Consider the following 21274-nt stretch of genomic DNA (forward strand, 5'->3'; position numbering starts at 1 on the left):
CATTTAAATCTTCACTGAACAACCAGACCATGAGCCTCAGCCTAGCTTCAACCTCGAAGGAAGGAAGGTGCAGGAATACATATGTGTATTTTTGTCCAGAACTGTTCTGAATGCAGTTAATGCCACCATACGTCAGAACCAATTCAGCATTCAGCTCTGACTCACGGGATGTGATCTGCCATCACGCTATCCATGGGGCTTATTTCCATTTTAATAACCTTTTCTTACTTCTCTGCACAGCTTTTGGTAATGTGTAGCTCTAATGCTACGCCTCAACCTGCTCACAAGCCATTTCATGTCCTTTCCACATGTGTTCTTCAACAGGACTTCAACTGCTGCACTTTGAACTGCCCAGTAAAGACAATATTGCCTTGAGGGTGGAGCAGAAAGCTCCATGTTGATGGGAAGACATGAAAAAGCTGGAACTGCGAGCTTTAAGGAGAGTAAGAAATGTGTTTTGTAACTCTGGCAGTAACTGAGAGTTTTGGGAAGCTGTAGGCAGTGCCAGCCATGAGGGTTTGAGGAGGGCTCCAAGCAGTGCCAGCCCGGTGCCACTGCCCAAGGCCCTTCCCGCGGATGCGGCTGAGCTTTGCCAGGGCCAGGAAATGCTCACAGACACAGAGGGGCTGAGACTCCAGCCTGGAAACATTCTGGGCACAGCTACATCCTACAGGAACACCGCTATCTCATGCACTTCTACTCCAAAGGGATACACAGCACTAAGGTAATTACTACAGCACCCAAACGGATACACAATAGCCCCACGCCTGCCCGGCTCCTGTGACAGCTCTCTGACCATGGCTACACTTCATCCCAGTAACAACTGGAGACTGGACACCAAATCCATGGAGAAACCTGGGGAGAGCTCGACACCGACTGTTAGAGGACAGAGACAAGACACGACAGAGATGGGGAAGCCAAGACTGTACACACCCTTAGTGTTCATACTGCTTCATAAATCTGTGAAAATCATTTAACTACAAAACTTTAGGTAGAAAAATAACCATAGATCTTGTCTACACGTTATTAACATGGACTATTATTAACTGTTTAGTCAAGATACAGTGCAATACCTCTTTGAAATAAATTGCAAAGAGTCCAGAGAGAGAAAGAAAGAGCAAGAGTACCTCATTCCTGGCATTTCATATAGTAATGTGGTATGGAATAGTTATCCATGGAGGTAAGTCAACAGCTACTGTACTTCCAAATGGAACCCAACTTAGTTTGTGGTAACTTCAAGCACAACCAAAGTCCTTGAGATGAGGCAAGCCAGAAGCAACAGTTATCTAGACCTCAAGGACCTTTTCCTATGCCTTCAAATACAAATCTTAAATATGATCACAGCATTTTCATCCAATAAAAGAATAAGCCAAAGAAAGAAAAATAAATGTAAACCAAGTTTATTTTGCTCTTAAGTAGTGTTCTTTAAGCACTACAGCATGGTAAACAATGTAAATTAGTATAAGTCATCTCAAAAGCCAGTTGTTTTTTTTTTTTTATTTTATGAGTTGTTAAAAAGATGCAGCCTATTCTAACAGGATAAATATTTTAACCATTTCACTTCGAGTTAATGAAGGCTCACAAATGAGCAACACTCCTCATTGAGGAAAACAAAAAGCTGTTGTCGACAAAGCGACAGCACACACACAAAAACAAAAGAACTGTGTAAAAATAACTAACTGTACTGTGTTCCCATACTCTTTAGAAGTTGCTTTACAATGGGATGATATGCACATGATCTTGCTGCAAACTTGCCATACAACTTGCAAATACACGTAGCCTATAGCCTTACCACTCAGTCCAGAAAGCTGCTAACTGCTCAGAACAAACGCAGCACTAGAATCCTCTGCTTAACAATTAATTCAATCTGCTTTACTCTTTACCTTTTCTCCTAGACTGCAGGACAGACTAGAAAGAAAATGACTCCGAATTAAAAATCGATACTCTTACAGGAAATTGTATTATTTTGCAATATAGTCTTTTACAAGTTACGTTTTGCCTATTTTCCCCTTAGCCACAAAATGGGCATGAAGTAATTACTTTGAAAATGCCTTAATTTTCAACTTCATGCAAATCTAAATAAAGATGACCAAACAAAAGCTTAAACAATGGAAGGATATTTCACAGAAAATTTCTTATACAAAAAACACATAAGAAAAAGGGCCACTAGGTGACATTTTAATTTACAAATTGGCATCATTTTGGTCAACAAATATCCAAGTGCTGTTTTCTTCTATCACAACAAAGTAGCTGTACAGAAAGAAAACTGCAAAACTTGTTTTATTTTTGTTTTTAATCGCACATCTCCTCAGGAATTTCATGTGGATTAAGGATGCCAGGTACAGACATCTGAAGTTTATGCTTCTCCTCTTGAGCCTGCCGAAGGGCTGTTTCTCTCTCTTCCAAGAATAAGTCTGATGTGTCTTCACCTGCAAATTCCTGGGATAATTCACACAAAAACATCAGTTTATTGTCAAGTGCTTATGGCAGAGTAATAGCTTCCAAAATTATACAGGAAACATATTGCCTTCCTGTTCCCTGACAAGGCTACTTGCATGGTTTTCTGCTCCTCAGGTCACAATATAAAGCAGTATTTCAAGATGTTCTTCGTGTATTATAGAATGGGATGCCAAACCCATAAACTGGAGTGTATCACCATTAAAGCAGAATCATTACAATTCTGAAATACCTGACAATTGCAGTCTCAAAACAAATTAACTATTTCCTAAAATCTTGTAATTCCAGCATCCTTAGAAAAAATAAAGGCACAGCATTAGTGTGAATTTCAAATTTGCTGGTCCCAATTCCAAGCAGAATGAAAAAACTTATTTCCCATTAGATTTAGTTTTGCAGTTGTCCTAAGACGTAAGGATTGTGTGCACAATGTAAAACACCAGCAATGATGTTCAAACCCAATTTATGAAATTAAATCCCAGTGAAACAGGTTCCATGAACACCACTCAGTCACATAAGCCATCGGACAGAGTTTTCACTGCATTTTAAAAAGATGCAAAATAACTTCTATTTCTCAAACAAACACTGACTCCACACTGTCCAAAAGCTTTCCAACAATATCCTGTTGAAAATTATTCTTAATTTCTTGAGAAAAGCATGCCCAACATACCTTGATTTGGACCAGGAAATCCCTTAGGTGTTCCTTGAAGGCAGGAATATCCTGGTTTAAACTGAAGAGTCCCGTTACGAACAGCTTAACCTGGGCACTAATAGCAAACACATCGGTTAGAATTCCAAGAAGTAAAAACCCACTGGAAAGCATTAACAAATCATGGCAGACTTACTCTTGCAGGTGAGGAAATGCAGATTTGAGGAGATTAGCCACATACTCCTGAATAAACATTTGGTTGTTCACTGGATTTCCAGGGTTTAAAGGAGTACTTATTTTTCCTTCTTCTACCAGGTTGAACATGTACGCAAGGATTGACGCATGCATTGTCAAACCTGCACAGATCAAAGCCAGACACACGCAGTTGTTATTCAGAACAGGACGTGTTGCATTATTTTGATGTTCAGAGGGATGGTTTGCACCACCTGCCTCACGTGCAGGCACATTCTCACCTGCAGTGTGCGAGGTGTCTGTGACCACGGAGAAGATGTGCTGGAGGATATCACAGAAATACGTCTGATAGAAACTCTGGGCAGCCGTCTCTTCCTGTGCAACATTCTGGAGTAGGGTGTAAAGGATCTGAAGTCCTGCAAAACAAGCATTAAAATAGTGACCAAGAGAACAATACTCCAACGGTGTTGCTCTATTAGGACCAGCTGGGTAGAGATGACACAGACTCTCAAGGGAGTCAGAACAGGAGAATATCTCATAGTTTATTACCTCAGGCTTGTTTTATAGACAGATTCGTGGAAAGTACAGAAAGGAAACTCTTATTGGTTAGTAAACTGCTACATCACCATCATTGGTCAGTGGTGCACACCACCTCCTGACCTTCTCTTGCAAAGAAAACAAGGGACAAACAGCACCTGGCACGGCTGTTTTCTGTCTCTGAGGATTGTTTTCAAATCCTCCCATGAATTTTCCAGGCTAGCTCTCAGGCAGGACCGAGCCACGCGGCCTGCAATAATCACAGGCACTCTGGTTCAGATTTAGCATCCATACGACGGCTGGGAGATTTTGGCCTTTTCCAAAACAGCAGGAATATCCCAAGAAATCCTGATGGGCAGCAGGATTCCCAGCATGGCACATGTGAGGGCTTTGTGAGGCACTGCATCCCAGACATAGCATGCCCCTTCAGCTTCATTATACTATCATTAGCATATCATTAGCATAAAGAGCCAATCACAGCATTGGATGATCAAAACCCAGACAAGTGTTGCCTATTTAAACATGGAAAGCTGTTTTAATGTTTAGACTTAAACATTAACTAATTACTTTACTTGGTGAAACGCAACTGCAAAACATTCTTTCTCCCCATGCCTAAATGGCTAAAAGAATCCCTGGTGTCACAATTTTTTGTGGCACCATTTTAAGCTGCTGCATCTGTTCAGCCGTTTCAGAAGAGCACCAATGGTCACGCGGCAAAACAAGCAAGTAGAAACTGTAATACTGCTCTCTTCCAGCTACAGGAATGAAACAACCAAACATCTCAGCCCATGCATGGATCTCTGGCTGACACCTTGAAGCTGAGACAGAGGAATTCTACCCTTGTGCAAAAGCAGAATCGTGTGAACAATACGGTAAGTTTGACTAAGGAAGAGGAAGAAAAAGAACAGCACTCTACCAGAAAATCTCTGATCTGTATTAAACACTTCCATTTACCTGTATCTGCAACATTTCTCATTGTGTGTTTGAAAGCCCAAATAATAGAATCCAGGACAAGTTTGAACTGTGCAGGTGGAATGGCCAGGAAAGCTGGGAAGCAATGAGAATTTACAGCCTGGAGTAGCAAGAAAAAGTTTGTTCTATGTTCAGGATATTCTTCAAAGTCCTGCAAGAGAAAGGGGAAAAAATCCAAGTCTCCTGAAGTTCCATCATAACATCTTTAAACAGAGCATAATTAAACATAGCATCATTAAACAGAGCAAGTCAGTGTGTACTGCACACTTAGTGAGGAAATACTTGACTGAGCAGTAAATGTGCTCTTACATTTAAAATATTTATCAATTTTAGCAGTTAGTCCTACACTGACATTTGGCTTCTGCTTGCAGAAGTGCAACACTCCAAGGCCCCAGAAAAATTACTAATGGTTTAAATCAAGAGCTAACCAGAGAAAGTAATTTAAGACAACCAGACAGCTCAACTATACAACAAGTTTGAGCAGAAATTGCAATCAAGTGCCACAAATGCACTCTGTGACTGGGAAAAAAACATGAATCACAAGATCCCAAATGTTGCAATGATGTTCAGAGGGAGATGTCTTCTCTCAGGTTTTAAGTATAAATACCTTGTTGATCATGTTTAATGTGCACTCAAAAACAGCATCGAAGATCTGAGGTATTTCAGCAGTGATGTGTCCCCCCAGCTTGTTGACAATGATAGCCATGGTACTGAGCACCTCGGGCTCCCGAGCGGCCGGGACGTTCCGCTGGTAGTCGATGAGAACTGCATCCAACAACGGAGGAACAAAGTTTTCAGCTACCTGGTTGGAAGAGTTAAGCCAGGTTATAGCAGTGCAGCTACTGAGCAATGTCTCCAGCACAGTTTGTACCAAGCTCCTCCTTCAGTTACAGGTGACACTTTTCCAAAAGAAGTTAAAGTTCCCATCCTCTGTCTCCATCTTAAATCTCCTTGACTCCCTTTAAGATTACTCTCAGCTAAAATTAACTGAGGTATCTCAAACATTGCTCAGGCTTACCTCTTACAATTCCACTTCCTCCATTATATTTTACCTATCTCCTGAAGCAAGTTCCTGTGACCAACAACTGAACACAAAGCAGAGTTCTCCCCAGTTGTGCCTTAGGAGTTATTTGTATAAAATGCATCCACTTACCATCTGTGGATCATTGGATCTGCTCACCCAGCCAGAAATTAATTTTAAAGTTTCCCTTTTTACAGTCCTCATACTTCTAATCAAGGGCTGCTTTGTCACCATTTCACCTGGAAAATTTTAAAGCTTCAGTTAATTTTGTGAGGTGTCAAAAACAACAACAACGAACCCACCCCAATTAACTTGATATTAACGAAACAGAGAATACTTAATTTTTATATCTGAATGGCGAAGACTATTAGAGACTTCCTTTGTCTTTCATCTTTGACAGTTGTAAAAACATTCTCTGAAACAACTGCAATCACAGCAGTTGCTGCTTTAGGAGTTCACCAGGCCCACAAGCCCCAGCAACTGCTTCCTAAACTTCACTGTGTCTGGCAAGGATGAATTCTGGCCATTAGATCAGCTGACTGAAAAGTTATTGATTTCTCTGCCAGTTTTATTCTGAATTCCGAGAAGCTACTTCAAGGTAAACCAGCTGCACAGTTACCAAGATGCATTTAACACTCACAATTTCCAGGTACATCTTGTGCACTGGCCAGAAAACTGGGCACAGCACAGAGTTCAGCACTGACTCATTTCATCTTGTAATGAACTACTACAGGAGCACATTCTACTGAGATGCCACAGGCCCTAAGTTAGCTGGTAAAAATAAGGGAGGTAATTGAGAATTCCTTCTGTGATTGCAAGCCTGGTTTAGCATGACTTTCAGGCATCTCAACTCATTACATTTCTGTAAGACAGCCTTGTAGCAGCACAGTCTCATCCCAAAACCCTGCTGACATCTTCTGAAGGAATGAATGAGATCCTATTTACAGACAGTCCTTTAATACTCAAAACCAGAGTGAGCTAAAAGAACACAGGCTACGCTGCATCTCAGCAAGATGCTTATCAATTCTAAATAAGCATCCCTGGCGTTCTGCATTCTCCTAAACTTTCTCATTTATAGATGTTTCTTTCTCCCTCCAAGGCTGGGAGTTCTTCATTTGACTACAACATCTGTTAAAAGCAGAAGATTTAAGTGAGCACTTTCAGTCCTTCTCCACTCTCCCAAACAGTAAAATAAGAATAACCTAACTGGGATGTACTCTGAAACCTAATGGCAGACACTGCTAAACCCCATTTTCAGGAAGAAGATGGAATTTCTTACCATTAGCCTGAATAGCTGCAGAAATATTTTCACTTAGGCACTTGTACACATTCAGCATATCTAAATAAATTCTTCCAAGCTGAATCACAAAGGGGTGGCCAACTGCTTTACACGCTCGTACATTGGTTTTCAGAATGCTACCAAGCTGCTTAACTGTTTCAGGATCCTTTAGAATATCAACATTCTGTGAAAAAAATTAAGAGTTCATCTTCATTAGTGAATACAACCACCCTTTGGCTTTAAATTTAAAGGCTAAGTTTAAACAATTTATTTTATACACTGCCTTTAAAGAACAGATGACTCAAATTTATGGACTTTTTATAGAGATCCTGCAGTTTATTTCATAGTATTTGCCACTACCTCCGACCGAGTCAGGATAAAACTTCATTTCCTTCTGCTTTCTGCAGGAATTATTTTTGTTGCAGTGCTATAAGCTTTACTCTAGTTAGAGAAAGAAGAAAAACTAAGGAGATTAAGAAGCTGAAAACAGATAGAAGGGGTCCAAACGAAATGCAGTATGTTCTTAGGAGAAGTCAGGGTAGGAAAAGTAACTCAAACTTGCTTAAGTTTCAGGCCCTCAATTAGATTAACTGCAAATGGATTGTCTCTTGTGAAGTGTAAGACTGTTGTTCTTTAATGTCTAGAAATAAAAGTATTTTCAAAAGACTGAAAGAAACAGAAGATAAAATAAGAAAATATGTACTTTAGGAGAATGGTGGGAGAAAAAAGGAATAACAGTGAACAGTAATTTTAGCATTTTAACTTTTCTGTTACCCAAAATCCAAGTAAAAGGGAGGGAGGCATCAGAAAAACCTACTGAGATGAATTCTGTACAGTAACAGACTGAACTGTAAATCAGATTTAAACAAGTTTTTCTTTTTGTCATTTAGGTCCCCTCTCTCAAAACAACACCTTTATTGTCATGTCAATCTCTGTCTTAGCCATGTTATAATGAAGAAGTCCAGCCCAATTCCGTGCACTAAGAGTGAAAAAATACATCCAGGGGAGGACAAACATTTAGCAGGGCTTTTGACTTGAACACAGGACAATTAAAATGGAAGAACTCACCTTTGTTGCCTGCTGAATGATGCTGTCCCACACCTGGTTGGGCAGCAACATGTACTTTTCTATCAGATGCTCCTGCACAGTCTGGTCTGTCTGTGCCCCAATCATGTATCCAACTGCTTCGTAAAATGTGTGCACCTGATGGGAACAGCAACACCACAAACCCAGGTTAAAAAGGACTAAGCAAAAACTCTGTTTTACCAGACATGTTTAAACTTTGCACTGGCTCTCATCAATCCTGGAAGTATTTTTTCCAGGTGCCAGATCCACTCTGCTTGAAGTTTCATTACATTGGTGCACATGCACACTACTCTCATTTCATTCTCATGAGCCATGTCCTTCCCAGACAGATTCCCCCTTCCTTTTTTGGACTGGATTTTGGACTTTCCCTTTTTGAACTGTTCCTCATTCCCTCCTTCCTAAATACAAGAGCTGTAGGTATATATTGTTACATTAGGATATTGCTTTTTCCCAAAGCAGAATCACCTAGTTATATGCAATGTCTTCTTGAAGACATTCCAGACATGAAAATTCCAACTAAATGCACTTTAATTCTCCTTCCAAACATTCCAGCTGACATCTCAGCAATGCAACTTGATCATGGTATTCATACCCTGACACTGCCCCTAACAAAAAACTAAAACATCTAATTCAACCCTTGCAAAACACCCCTACATTTCAACAGGAAGGAACTGTGCATTAATCTTCAGGTATTATCCACAACCCCAAATCAAACCTACCTGTTGTGGCTGAAGGTCACAGATGATTGTGTTAATATTGTTCAGGATTTCATCAATAAATGGCATGACCTCTCCCACCTGAACCTGGACAAAGTGTCGGCGGCATTTTTGTGCTATTTTTATGAAGGTATCACAAGCCATGTCCTGGACGCCGTCGTGGGTTTCTAAACAAAATCAAGGCAGTTACTGCTTTGTAATTTTTCCCCCCTCCATGTTTAGGCATCTTTTTTTAATAATTAAAACAGCAAATTTTAAAAAGCAGATAATTACCATGCATAAATTCAAAGAGCTTGTTGACTACTGTCTTCAAAAATTTCCAGTGAGCTCTCAAAAACCGTGGGTATTGACCTACTATGTACATTATATTTGATGCAATAATGGCTTTATTGTCCTTTCCTCGCTTTTGTTCACAGAGTCCCAGGAGATCCTACAACACAACAGATTCTCAGTTTCCTCTTAAAGTTTGTCTAGTTCCATCAAAAGCATTTCAAGCAAAACAACCTATAAGCAGTTATATTAAAGATGGTTGCCACAATCAAGCCCAAAATCCAAATAAAGAAATAAAAACCCAAACAAGTGTGTTAAGATTGGAGCAATGCAGTAATTTAAGTTTCATCCAAACCGTCATCACTGTGTTTTACACTAAGGAATCTCTATTTTAAATTATAACTAAGGATTCCTGTAGGGGGAGTTCAACAAGACTTACAGTACTCAAAACTGGCTGAGTAGCTGATAGATAAAAATACAGACTCCACATCAAATAGAATTAAACTACATTTTCTGTATGATTTAAAGCTAAATATTCTGTAAGAATCTCTGTATAACTTTTTAAAGTCTGTTACTCTTGTAAAAATATTACCCACATATTAACCAAACTTTGAGTTTGATCAATGAATATACTGATATAGCAAAAGAGCAAAGTGTTTGTCTAGTTAGTCATGGGTTACTCTGCCACTCTGCTGTATTTTGTAAGCAATCCCTTTCTGTCTCTTCTGCATCCCCAAAGAATACATTTCATCATAAATTGAATTTTATCTGATAAAAAGGCTACTTGGATCAATGCACTGTTCATGGCTAACTTAGTCATCACCCCCAAATTCAGGATATAAGATTTCCCAATTTGTTTATTCTTATCCACTAAGGCAGCTTTCTAAGATCACAGAGCAGTATTTCTGCAAGCTTGGTTTCTTCAGCACAAACTGAAGTGTGACCAAGATGTTAGTTCTGCCCCACCATACCTTAATTACTGTAACCAGGAACCTCTTTTCATCTTCCTCATGCATGGCACCGCTGATGGAGCCAATAGCCCAGCACAGGGTGTTCAGATTCTTCCACGACCACTCCGTTCCATTCACTTGATTGTGAAGCTTTTCAGTCATAATTCGTTCCGTGTCTGCATAATCCAGATGTGTGAGATAAACTGAAAGACAACAACGTGGAATGTTTTAAAGCAGCAGCCTGCATCTCAAATGTGTACGCAGTTTCATGAAAACCCACTGAAGCTCTCAGGTAAAAGTGTAATGTTTCCTTCCTGAAGTCATGACAGCATGAGGTAATAATTGAGCCAGAAATTTGTTCAAATTATTTTAAAGATGGACAATAAATTTTATTGAGAATTTAAGTTCTATGGGACCTCAGCAAAACATCCCATGTAGGTGATGTGAAAAGTCTACGTCAATGCATGTCACATGTGACACCAAGGCAAATTTTTATCAAAAGGCATCTGTACTGATGGCCTATGGGGAATATAGCATTGGCTGCCTATGGGGGACATTGTACAGTGTGTAAGGCCATGCATTTTCTTCAGCTCTGTCTTTCAGTGTCACCACATTTGCTGCTTGCAATAAGGCACTACTAAAGTGGAGCTGGTGCTCCTGAACAGGTCTAGGTGGAAGATTCAGGTATCACAACTCAGTCACTTGCATCAGCCCCAAATAGGATTAGTGTCTCCAATATAAAACTCTAAATCCCAGCAAGTCAAGAGCAATTTACAGCCAGGTTCAGAAATAGATTTTTACTGTACCACAAAATACAGCTTCCACCACATTCTCCCCTCCCCCTTTTTTTTCCTCTCCAAGTGAATCCTATAGGTAATACAACATAAGCAATAAGAACCTGACCTGCATTTTCATATAAATAACCTTGCATCTGGCAATACAACTTAGGCTGAGGACATACAGTAATTGTTTCATGAAGCAAAAATGGTTTTCACATTCCACATGCAAATGTATTAAAACAATTAATTTAACCCTGACTAAACCTACATCCCAAGCAGAAAGGTGAGAATAAAAATACCCACTACACACACATACACTGCACCTCACAAGCTTTCCAACACACACATTCCTAGTGCATCAACATCTTGCTGAACACTCAGTGTTCCCATCTGCATTTGAGAAAATAAATTTAATACTGAAGGTCTAATATCCTGAATATCTGACAACTCTACTCCTTTTCCTCCCTCAAGTTACAATTAGGACTCTCGATTTTTTTTCCTGCCTCAAAAACCTCATTATCACTGCAATAACTAAGGACAAAAGTAAAATAGTATATTACCACTCCATCAGGTAGTAAAACACTGCATGCCTCAAACAGGAAACTTCAGAGCAGCCACTGCCTCCTCCCTTTCCAGTCTGTGTAGTACTTGCTGATAACCATTTCACCCACACAATAATTCAGATCCTAAGATAGCATACTGTAACACTCTGATGCAGCTGCACAGACCCACAGCACACAAACTGCAGCCAGTTCACTTACCCAACGTTTCTCTCATATTTTTATACAAGTTTATGGAATCCGTATCCTTCATGAATTCCCGAACTACCTCCCCTTGATCATTTTCCACAACCAGGACTTCTTCAGGCTTGGCCATGCGGCTGACCATGAGCAATCGAACCTGGGGGAAGTTAAAACTCCATCAGGCTGCACCACCAACGCTCTCCCAGCTGCACAAGTGTCTCCAGAGCATTCAGCTCAGGCAGCCTCAACCACAGAAAGGTTAAATCCAACTATACAGAAATGTCAACTAACAAGCCATTAAGGATAGAGCCTGCTGACTTCTCTCCCTCCAATAAACAAAAACCCCAAACCTATGTAGTATTTATACTTTCCAGAGCTTCAAAATGCTTCTGTCATATTAGGGGTCTTTTTAAGGACCACTTTTCCCAAACACATGGGGCTTCCACCAACTCTAACACTCCAGCCTTCCAGTTTACAGAAACTGCTTAATACAGATTTATTTTAAAATTAAGTAATTTAAAGCTGAAAGAGCACATTAATGCTATTACATATTGGTATCATCCTAAAGTATTTTCACCATGATTATATAACTAGAGTTTTATCAACTATCTATTACTCTAAGGTAAGTTTTCTTATGTCACTCCTTACATGAAGCAAAAGCTCAAATTCACAAACAGAATCTGAATCTTTACCAGTGCCTTGACTTGAACATGGATTACCTTGGACAAAACAGGCAAATAAAGCTGTCTCCTTGGAGGAACATCGAAGTGTTGACTCCCCGAAAGCAGTGGAGAAGCCGACGTTGAGAACGGACTTTCCCTATAAAGCTCAGCAGCTAAATGGTTCCAATACTCCAGACAAATCTTGAAAATTTCAGTTTCTTCAACTTCTGATACCAGCAACATGTAATGAAGAGCCTGGAAAACAGTGGTTTCAACACCCAGTTACTGAGTATATCTCACATCAAGCCACATAGCTTCAAGTTCAGTCATCCAAATCCTGACAAAATGCCAAATTAATGTAAGAGTTTGGAACAAGAGGCATTAACATTGCAATGACATTACTTGCAGGTCAGAGTTGTGACTGGCAGAGCAACTCAAAACCAAGGATTCCTGTCACTTATTGTTGTTTTCAAAGTGTGTTTGTATTCTTCAATCTGAAATAGCCTACAGACATCTTAGAAATGCCATCACCAAACCAGCCTGTTTGTAAATTATCAAACCCACAGCCTCTGGAGCCTCTGCAAGGCATTTTCAGAACCTCAAAAAAGCCTCACCAGCTGGTGTCAGTGATTGCTATTCTCAAGGCTATTGTTGCTACTTTGTTCTGGATCCTTTGACCCTGGAATGCTGCTCCTTTGCTTTCAGAGAAGTCATCTACCAGAACATTTTCAACTTTTTTCCTGACAGAACAGCCAGAGCAGGCTGAGCAGGGAAAGCCACTGATGCAATTCTGACAAGCTCAGATACCAACCAGAGAAATTCACAGACAAACCTTTTTTGCCTAAGCTTATTATGCAGCCTCTGGTAAAAGATATCAAAGCAATTGCCCATTAGTGAACAAACAGAATGAAATGATAAAATCTGGGGATATTTTCATAGCTTAAGCACTCCAACAACTTAGAGGATTCCGAAAGGTAAAGACCTGATTCGGGATCTCCACCTACAGTGTCAAAAGGACTCAGGACAGCCATACATTAATATTTACACACCAATTTATCTTGGTTATTTCACTTAAAATAACTCATGTGGAGTCCTCTGCTACTTTACAGAGATCCAGTGAATCCACGGAACAATTTCAGGAGACCTGCCACATGCCATGTGCAGGAACTAACAGGTTAGAATGACACACATCTTTCTAAAGTAAACCCATACTTAGGTTCTCTTACACCAGAGCTTACCGAAGTTGAATTTGCAACCATTTTAGGCAGGCATAAGAACTTAGTTAAACATTTCACCATTCTGGACAAGACTGAAAGTCTTCAGAATCCAGTTTTGTAAAAAAACTGTTTTACACAGGTCTTCCTAGTACAGCTTTTCAGTTTGAGTAGAAACTTGAGCCTTGAGCTGTGTGCCCCTGATTCCCAGTTATTTTAAAGGGTTACTACTTGCAAATTCAGGAAATTATCTAGAACTGTTACCAGCTGCTCAATGTAAAATAAAAAAGTGACACTCCTTTGAGTCCACCTTCTAAACGAGCTACAATTTGATATTTGCAACCAATTTTATTAATATGCTTTATGGGTGTTTTTTTTGTAGAGGGCTGCCTCCATAACGAAGATATTGAGAACACTGGCTGGAACATACTGGAATTCAGATGGGCACACTGAATTACAGCTAATCAACCTGCAAAATGTACTTTCCCCTCCCAGTATACCTGATCTCCAGGTTTAAAAATTGGGGTGGTGTTTTTCTCCCCCTGTCTCAGGGCAGTTCCTCAGCCTACAACCCCCCAAACCCACACAGGGCTTGATTCTGGCAAACAGAAAATGGTGCTTCAAGGGGATATGGAGCAACTTCCATTCCCTTGGAGTGGAGCAGTAGCAAAAAGTTACCACAGAACAGTTCAATCCCCACAAAAGGGTTATTCACAATTGAAACAACACAACTGAAAACCCTAATCTTGTGATCTACCCCCACTACAGCACGAAGCAGTACCCTCAGTGCTCCAGCCTTCCCAACCCTTCACTCTTATCTGAATCTCCACTATTTGCCACAATCCCAGTGGTTTCACTGTCACAGTCACTTGGTAGAGCTCTGCCACTGGCACACCTGATCTTTATTATCTAGGAAGTCTCATCCTTGAGGATTAATTAAAGCTTTTCAGTTGGGAAATGGCAAATTAGGCAAGAAGCTACATCGAGAGGGAGGAACTGGCCTACAGCATGAGCTGGACCCTAGAGAGCAGCTCTGGATGCTCAGTGAAAACACAGACCAAGGAAGTTGTAACAACACCCCTTCTCCATGCTTCAGTTAAGCAGAAACACATAAACTGTGGAAGAAGAATATATTCATTTACTTTGAAGCACTATTTGAAACTTCTATGGAGGAACATGTAAGAAGAGGGTGAGACACAGTTTTCAGACATTGTACTGGTAAGGGATCATTGAAAACAGAATGCCATTGAAGCATACTAGGAAACAAACCTTTTGAGGGGGTGTTGTATTCTTCTTTTTCTCTTACCCACTTTAAGTACAATGCTCTAGAAATTCCATTAATATCACATCCATTGAGCACGAGAACACACCTGCTACATTTCCAAACCAGAGAAACCAAGCTACTTACCTCCATTAGTGTTTCCCTCAGATTTAACCTTTTTTCTATAAGTAGACCATGCTCCTTGAGGAACGTGCAGAGGAACAAACTGAGATTCTGAATGAAGTTCTGTTCATCATCTTTTCCATTTGAGTACGCCAGTCGGATATTGGTATTTAAAGGAAGCATCTAACAAAAAGAAATCATCAAGAATTTCCCTTTCTATACAGAACAACTACATTATTATTAACAAGCATGTTGCTGTTTGTTTTTTAAGAGGAACCTTCGAGATGGACCAACATTGCCAAGAGAGGAAAAGACTTAAAAAAACCCCTTCGCCCATCCAGTTATGATATAAATACACTGAGGAAAGGACTCATGTAGCTGAATCTGAACTGCTCAGATGGGAATCATCAAATTATATAAATTTGATGCATGGCTTTTAATGAGAAATATTTCTATCTCTTCCAAAAATTAAAGAGAAACTTGCAGAAGTTAAGTCAATATAGGTCTTGAGACACTTAGTTCTCATTTCCCTGTGAGACAGCCCAAGTACTCAAAATATCTCTTAAATTAATCAAATCGATAGAGCAGAAATACAGCTGCAATCAAGTTCAGAAAAACACACTTGGCATCTTCTGATCAAGCCACAAATACCACCAAAGAACAATGCTTTTCCTATCAAAAGCTCTATAATGAACATCAAACTGTCAACTTTCTACAGAAATGGATTTTGTGATATGAAATTCAAAGGGAGATTTCTGAAAAACATTTACCTGTTTTAACTGCATCATGGTCAGTGTAAAAAGTGTTACAAACTGTTCTTCATACTGGCTTACACTGACACCTGCAATCTCTGTGAGGCACTTCAAAGAGACATTTCGAAACATGGGAACATTTAAGAACTGTTGATGGAAGGAAAAAAATAAAGAGCATTACAGTTATACAGCTTTTCTGCAACTGGTATTTAAATTTAAGAACTATAATTTTTTTTTGCAATAATACCTTGTATATTAGTGTGCTGATTAACTTGGTCTCAAATATATATCCCAGAGGAATCCAGTTCAGAAATCGTAGCAAAGTTTCCAAAGTTGCATGGACTAAGGGAGCATTTTGGGAGTTTTCCTGTAAATGACCATTTAGAGTTTATGTCATTGTGACACTGTTAGGCACAAAGTGGGGGAATTTTGAAAACATCATTAAAGAAATGTGACTTACCATCACAAACTGACACAGCTGAAATATCTGAGAGAATTCATTGCACATGCTGTAAAAAAAAAAAAAAAATATTTGAAAACTAAGCATTTCCACATTCCATAAATCAAAATATCTGTGCACACAGGACAGGTCCGTAAGACCTATGCCCGTGGAGGCATTCAAAAACCACCTGGCTTATCCCCATTTTCATGATAATAATGCATATTTGAAGTAGCTTGAAGCCTGTGCCTGCAAATTCTAAGGAAAGAAGGAAATACAATCAATCAGCGCTGAATGCTGTGTTAAAAGCACAGGAACCATCAGTCAACAGATACTACTTGCAGCAAGGTACAAATCCCTGTGTGTACAAAATGAAGTTAGGGATCCCCTAGGAGTACTGCTTCAAAGAAAAATCAGTAACCCTCCTGGGCTCAAAAATGGAATTACACAGCTGTAGGTGTTCACACAAAAGCTCCAAGTGAGACCAACTATTTAGTAGCAAGCACAAAGTCTTACTCTGCTCATTAAGATTTAAACAGATATACTTGCCTGTCTTTCAAATGCTTAGCTTTTACTTGAGTAATCTGGCCACTGGAAAAATCAAAGACTTCTTCACTCAGCAGTTTCAGGATCACCATGTTGTTCTGGCAGAGGCTCTCACTGGTCCTGCTCGCCCCCACAATATCGCTGATAAACGTCGGCCAGTGCTTCGGCCACTCCTGTTTCAGGATCTGCAAAGGGAAGCAGCCATACGTGAGACACGCAGCAAAGGCAGAGATGTATAAGGTTTAAAATGTTATCAACTCCAGCTTACCTGAACAAGAATCATATTCAGTTTCCCAATATACACTTTCTCCTTCTGGAAAGGAGAAGAGAAGAGTCAGGTTTTGCACGACACTCTCCTCCCTCATCCCCCCTGAGAATGCTTCACTTACTTCTACACACGTTGGGTCAGATGAGGTCTTGATAATTAGGCCAACAACGTATTTTTTAATACCTGCAGAAGAGGTAGGGATTTATTTTCAGCTATGCCAGATACCACAGATGTAGCAACAAGTATTTCTGAATTCAGATTCTTCATGTTTTTAAACCAGAAACGCCTCTAACGGGCCAGATAAGCATGCGTCACTGAGCATCCTTCTTGTGTGCTACATGGGAAAAATACACCTTTATCAATCCTGACAGGGGATATTTCAGAGGGACAAAATGGCTTTACACATAAACTATTTCAATAAAGCAACAGACTAAGGATTAGAATGTTCTTGAAGTAATTTGTACCAGATGAAAGTGAACTCCAAGAATAAAGAGAACTTCCTAAGTGTGACTGCAGTTTTAATGCCAGGTTTGCTGAAGTGCATGGAAAGTTCTGACACACGACCAGCACTGCATGCAGAAGTTCACAGATACTCCAGTCTACTTGGGTGATCCATTTTCAACACAGGAATTCTTATATACAGCATTTCAAAGTCAAACACTATGCAAGAGCTTAGCAAAGCTTCCCCTGTGACATCTCACAAGAACAGAACTCAAAACTTCATTCACTAATACAGCACAATTCGAGTGCGAACCACTGGGCTTTTATAGCACATATGGATGCTCCGAGTCCACAAAGTCAGTAAATTCTGCTTTATTGCATTTTCTTTTTCCTTACATTGGCAACTGGCCAACCAGGGACACACAGTGTGTTAAAACCGTTCATTTTGTTGTGTTTTTCCTCCAAATGTTTTTAAATTATTTTAGAGTTTTCAGCTCCACCATAAAACCAGAAAAACCCCAACCACTGTTGGAAGCTACAATGCCCAAAGTTTCATTTTGCCACCTAACCCTCAGCTCACTCCTAACAACTAAATCCATGGAAGCCATGACTTTCCCAGTAACAATATCTATTCTGCATAAGAACACCCGAGTCCCAGGAAAAGGCACACACAGAGGGCCTGGAGTCACGACCCAAGTGAACATTCCAGGAGCTCAGCTCTGACACTGCACTCCAAACCAGGCAAGTGTTTTCTTGTCGTAAGGAAGTTTGAGAATTGGTGGATGCTTTGCTATTCAAATTCACAAACCCAAAAATCTTGTTTCAATCATTTCTTCAACAAGACAAGTCAGCTGACTCACGCAGACAACATGCATATGTTGAAGACTTCAGGACTTGTTACTTTAAGTAGAAGAATGTCTTCTGTTGAAGACATAATCCACAGCCTCTGTTCCAAGTTTTAAAACTTGTCTAAGGATTGACCAAATTCACATCTGGTTTGGTTTTTTTTCCTCATTTCAGGCTTAAGCAAGAGGATTAAAAGGGACAATTTATTAATTGCATCCTCATGAAATCTGGAAAAACTAGATCCAGACCTTGAGCCATTAGATACATACTAGACAGGAGCTGTTCTACAGGTAGTTCCAATTGCAAGTGGAACTATTCATCATTGTCAACTGGGATCAATCCCCATCACTCCAGGAGAAGGTCATTATTAAAGTATCGCTGTCAGGCACTGGGTAAGAGTTATTACCAAGCACTGGTCTGACATCATAGGCCCGGTCTAATGTTTTAAACCTAAAACACACTGTTTGGTGAAGCACTAAAGTAATTTACAAATGAGATATGAAAGCTCCCCAAATAGCATGGAAATAGGTTTGCAGTGTCAGAAACCAAACTATTATAACCATCTGCCAAACCACTAAGGGAAGCCTACTGTTGCAATTCTTTGCATTTCAAAAAGGAATTAAAAAGTTAATACTGCTCTTAAGAGTTCCAACTGCAGATCCATGATATTTTCCATCTTGCTGCATCAATGGCATTCAGTAACAACTTGAATATTGTGCTGCCATCGATCCGGCCCTGCAACCCACAGAGGAGAACAGCTGCTCTGCTCCACAGTTTCTCCATTTAAAAAATTAAAATAAAAGTAAAAATGGTGACCACAGCTCAAAAGACAACCTAAAAAGCTTACTCCTTTTCACACATCACACTGCAGGCTCCTGAGGTTGTCCATCCAGGGAACAAAGTCCCTAAAAGCAGCAGCTATCCAATTCTCTAATGCCCTTTTTGGCTCAGATGCCATTTTCTACTTTTTCCTCTTTAACTTCAAGTGTTACGCTCTCTGCTCCATATTTAATAGCTCATTTATTTACCATTTATTTATCATAGGAAAGATAATTTTCAGCAGAACAAATGTATGTCAAATTCATATTCTGACAAAAATCAGCCCAGAGGCTCATTACCATCTTTCAACAGAACATGTCCAAGAAACTATTCAGGGGTAGTAATCCATGGGATAAGCTAAAAGCACAGTGTTTGGGGAACTTAAAAGGAAGTGTTATGTTAAAAAGGAAAGCACAGAACATGCACAAGCCCCACAGGCACTGCCTAGAAGGTCTCATTCCATCACAGAAGCAGCTGAACATGTCTTGAAGAGGCCAACACCACAAGTGCCAAGTTCAGGCCCTTTAGCGAGCCAAGCAGGAAGAGACAGACAGTGCAGGAAAACAGACCTTCCAATAAAACAAAACAAAAGCCACACTGACCACAACACCCAGGACACACAAAATGTTCCTCTGAGATTATCTGACCTTGCAACTGCACTGATCTCAGGACAACCAAAGAGAGCAGACCTTGCTCCAGGCCCGGACCAGCCCCACTGATGGAATTTTCTGGAAAGCTAAGCCCAAGAAGTACTTCATACAAAGTACCATAAAAGGGATGATAGAGCAAGGGCACGAACTTGAGGCCTTTTAGAACATTCCTGAATGTCCATCAGATACTGTCATCCTTCTGTGAAAGTTGCTCCTCGACAGAGAGGCAAACATCCAGTGAAACACTTCCTGGAGGGAAAGTTGTTTTCCCAAGTGACCCAAGATATGCAATGCTTAGAGTGAAACTGGGACAGTGAGGAATGTTACATTATCCAACATGACTAATTTCTGCAGCCTGAACTTGAGGAAATATCCTACAGTTTAACCTTTGGATGTGTTCTAGGAAGCCATTACCTCTCCTGCACACTCTGCACCCAGAGCACCAAGCTTCTGCCACAGCCCAGTACAGCAGGTAAATAACCATGGACACAATCAGCAAACACACACCTGCAACAAACCCACTTCTTGTCCTCAAGGCACACAAGCACAGCTTTCTGTGCAATCACAGAGCACAAGCATTTAACAAGTGTCAAAAATTATTCTAGCTGCTGCTGCAGATGCAAGCTCACTCTAATTTACTAAGATTAATAAAGCTTCTGCTTGTGTTAAAGAATAATAGGCACAAATGAATCAGGTGGGCAATGTAACTCAGCAAATTAACATTATTTTGCAATCAAAATTAGAATTTCAAATGCTAAAGCTGAGCTGCCCCCTCTGGGGATGTTTGTATGCATACACACATAGAACTGTTTAGTCCCAAAATGTAGTCAAAATACCATCTTATTTTTAGTGTTAGGAAACACTGCTTTCCCATACAGTCCCACAATCAACTTTACCCCTTAGTGGTGAACTGAATCAATCCATGTTCTATTTGCTTTTCAACAGAAAACTCCTGAAAACTCTGAAAAAACGCACAGAGTTTGTCTTCACACACACACAGATGTGCCATGTAGTTCATCCCCTCTTCATTACAGAGCACCAAAGAACCATCCTCCTCATGAAGCAGGCCAGGAATTTCCACTAAAATATCTCATCTCTGCACAGAAAAACTTCCTCAACTGCATCAAAAGCTTTACACTCAACTCCAGGACTTTCCTGGAAAACACTGAACTGCATTTCTGAACACTTCACTTTTTCATTTCAGAAGGAGAAAAGTTGTACAAGCAATTTGTGTTTCATAATGAAGAAGTGCTTTATCCATTCCAGCTCCAAACACTCTAGACAAGCTCGCTCTGTTCAGGGGAACAGTATTTCATTTCACAATGCAGGATTAATGAAACATATCACTGCACTGAAGACCAAAAAGCCTTTCTTTCCAGGCAGGTTTTTACACAGCCAGAGAAAATCCTTTTGAGACCACAGCACTTTAATCAAATGCCATCCATTCTGAGTGTTATTAAACAATCAGCTCTAAAGGGTATCGGAGTTAAGGCAATTTAGTATCACACCTCAATAAAGTCAGAACTCCAGCTTGAGAATGATGGCACAACACCCTGGCGATCAGCCAGGTTCAGCACTGCCTGGGATGTTCTGGAATACATCACC

At 40.1% G+C, this 21274-nt stretch overlaps 1 protein-coding gene across 2 annotated transcripts in view; it reads right to left on the reverse strand.

Moving 5' to 3' along the window:
- Window positions 1-1384: 1384 nt before the first annotated feature.
- Window positions 1385-21274, reverse strand: part of XPO1 (exportin 1) — a 35187-nt gene continuing 15297 nt past the window's right edge. For both annotated transcript variants that reach the window (XM_014254671.2, XM_014254670.2), the window contains exons 6-26: window positions 17035-17096; window positions 16914-16958; window positions 16649-16830; window positions 16121-16169; window positions 15908-16027; window positions 15679-15807; window positions 14933-15091; window positions 12368-12565; window positions 11667-11805; window positions 10148-10329; window positions 9180-9336; window positions 8910-9073; window positions 8173-8307; window positions 7105-7288; window positions 5958-6064; window positions 5412-5606; window positions 4787-4955; window positions 3577-3711; window positions 3300-3459; window positions 3125-3221; window positions 1385-2439 (exon numbers count right to left, since the gene is read on the reverse strand). In XM_014254671.2, the coding sequence (XP_014110146.1) occupies window positions 2293-2439; window positions 3125-3221; window positions 3300-3459; window positions 3577-3711; window positions 4787-4955; window positions 5412-5606; window positions 5958-6064; window positions 7105-7288; window positions 8173-8307; window positions 8910-9073; window positions 9180-9336; window positions 10148-10329; window positions 11667-11805; window positions 12368-12565; window positions 14933-15091; window positions 15679-15807; window positions 15908-16027; window positions 16121-16169; window positions 16649-16830; window positions 16914-16958; window positions 17035-17096 (2915 nt within the window). In that variant the 3' untranslated portion in view covers window positions 1385-2292. The remainder of the gene's footprint in view (window positions 2440-3124; window positions 3222-3299; window positions 3460-3576; window positions 3712-4786; window positions 4956-5411; window positions 5607-5957; window positions 6065-7104; window positions 7289-8172; window positions 8308-8909; window positions 9074-9179; window positions 9337-10147; window positions 10330-11666; window positions 11806-12367; window positions 12566-14932; window positions 15092-15678; window positions 15808-15907; window positions 16028-16120; window positions 16170-16648; window positions 16831-16913; window positions 16959-17034; window positions 17097-21274) is intronic.

This window comes from Pseudopodoces humilis, chromosome 3, assembly GCF_049639895.1.
Source record: "Pseudopodoces humilis isolate 2021_Gansu_Grassland_sample_001 chromosome 3, ASM4963989v1, whole genome shotgun sequence".
NCBI lineage: Eukaryota > Metazoa > Chordata > Aves > Passeriformes > Paridae > Pseudopodoces > Pseudopodoces humilis.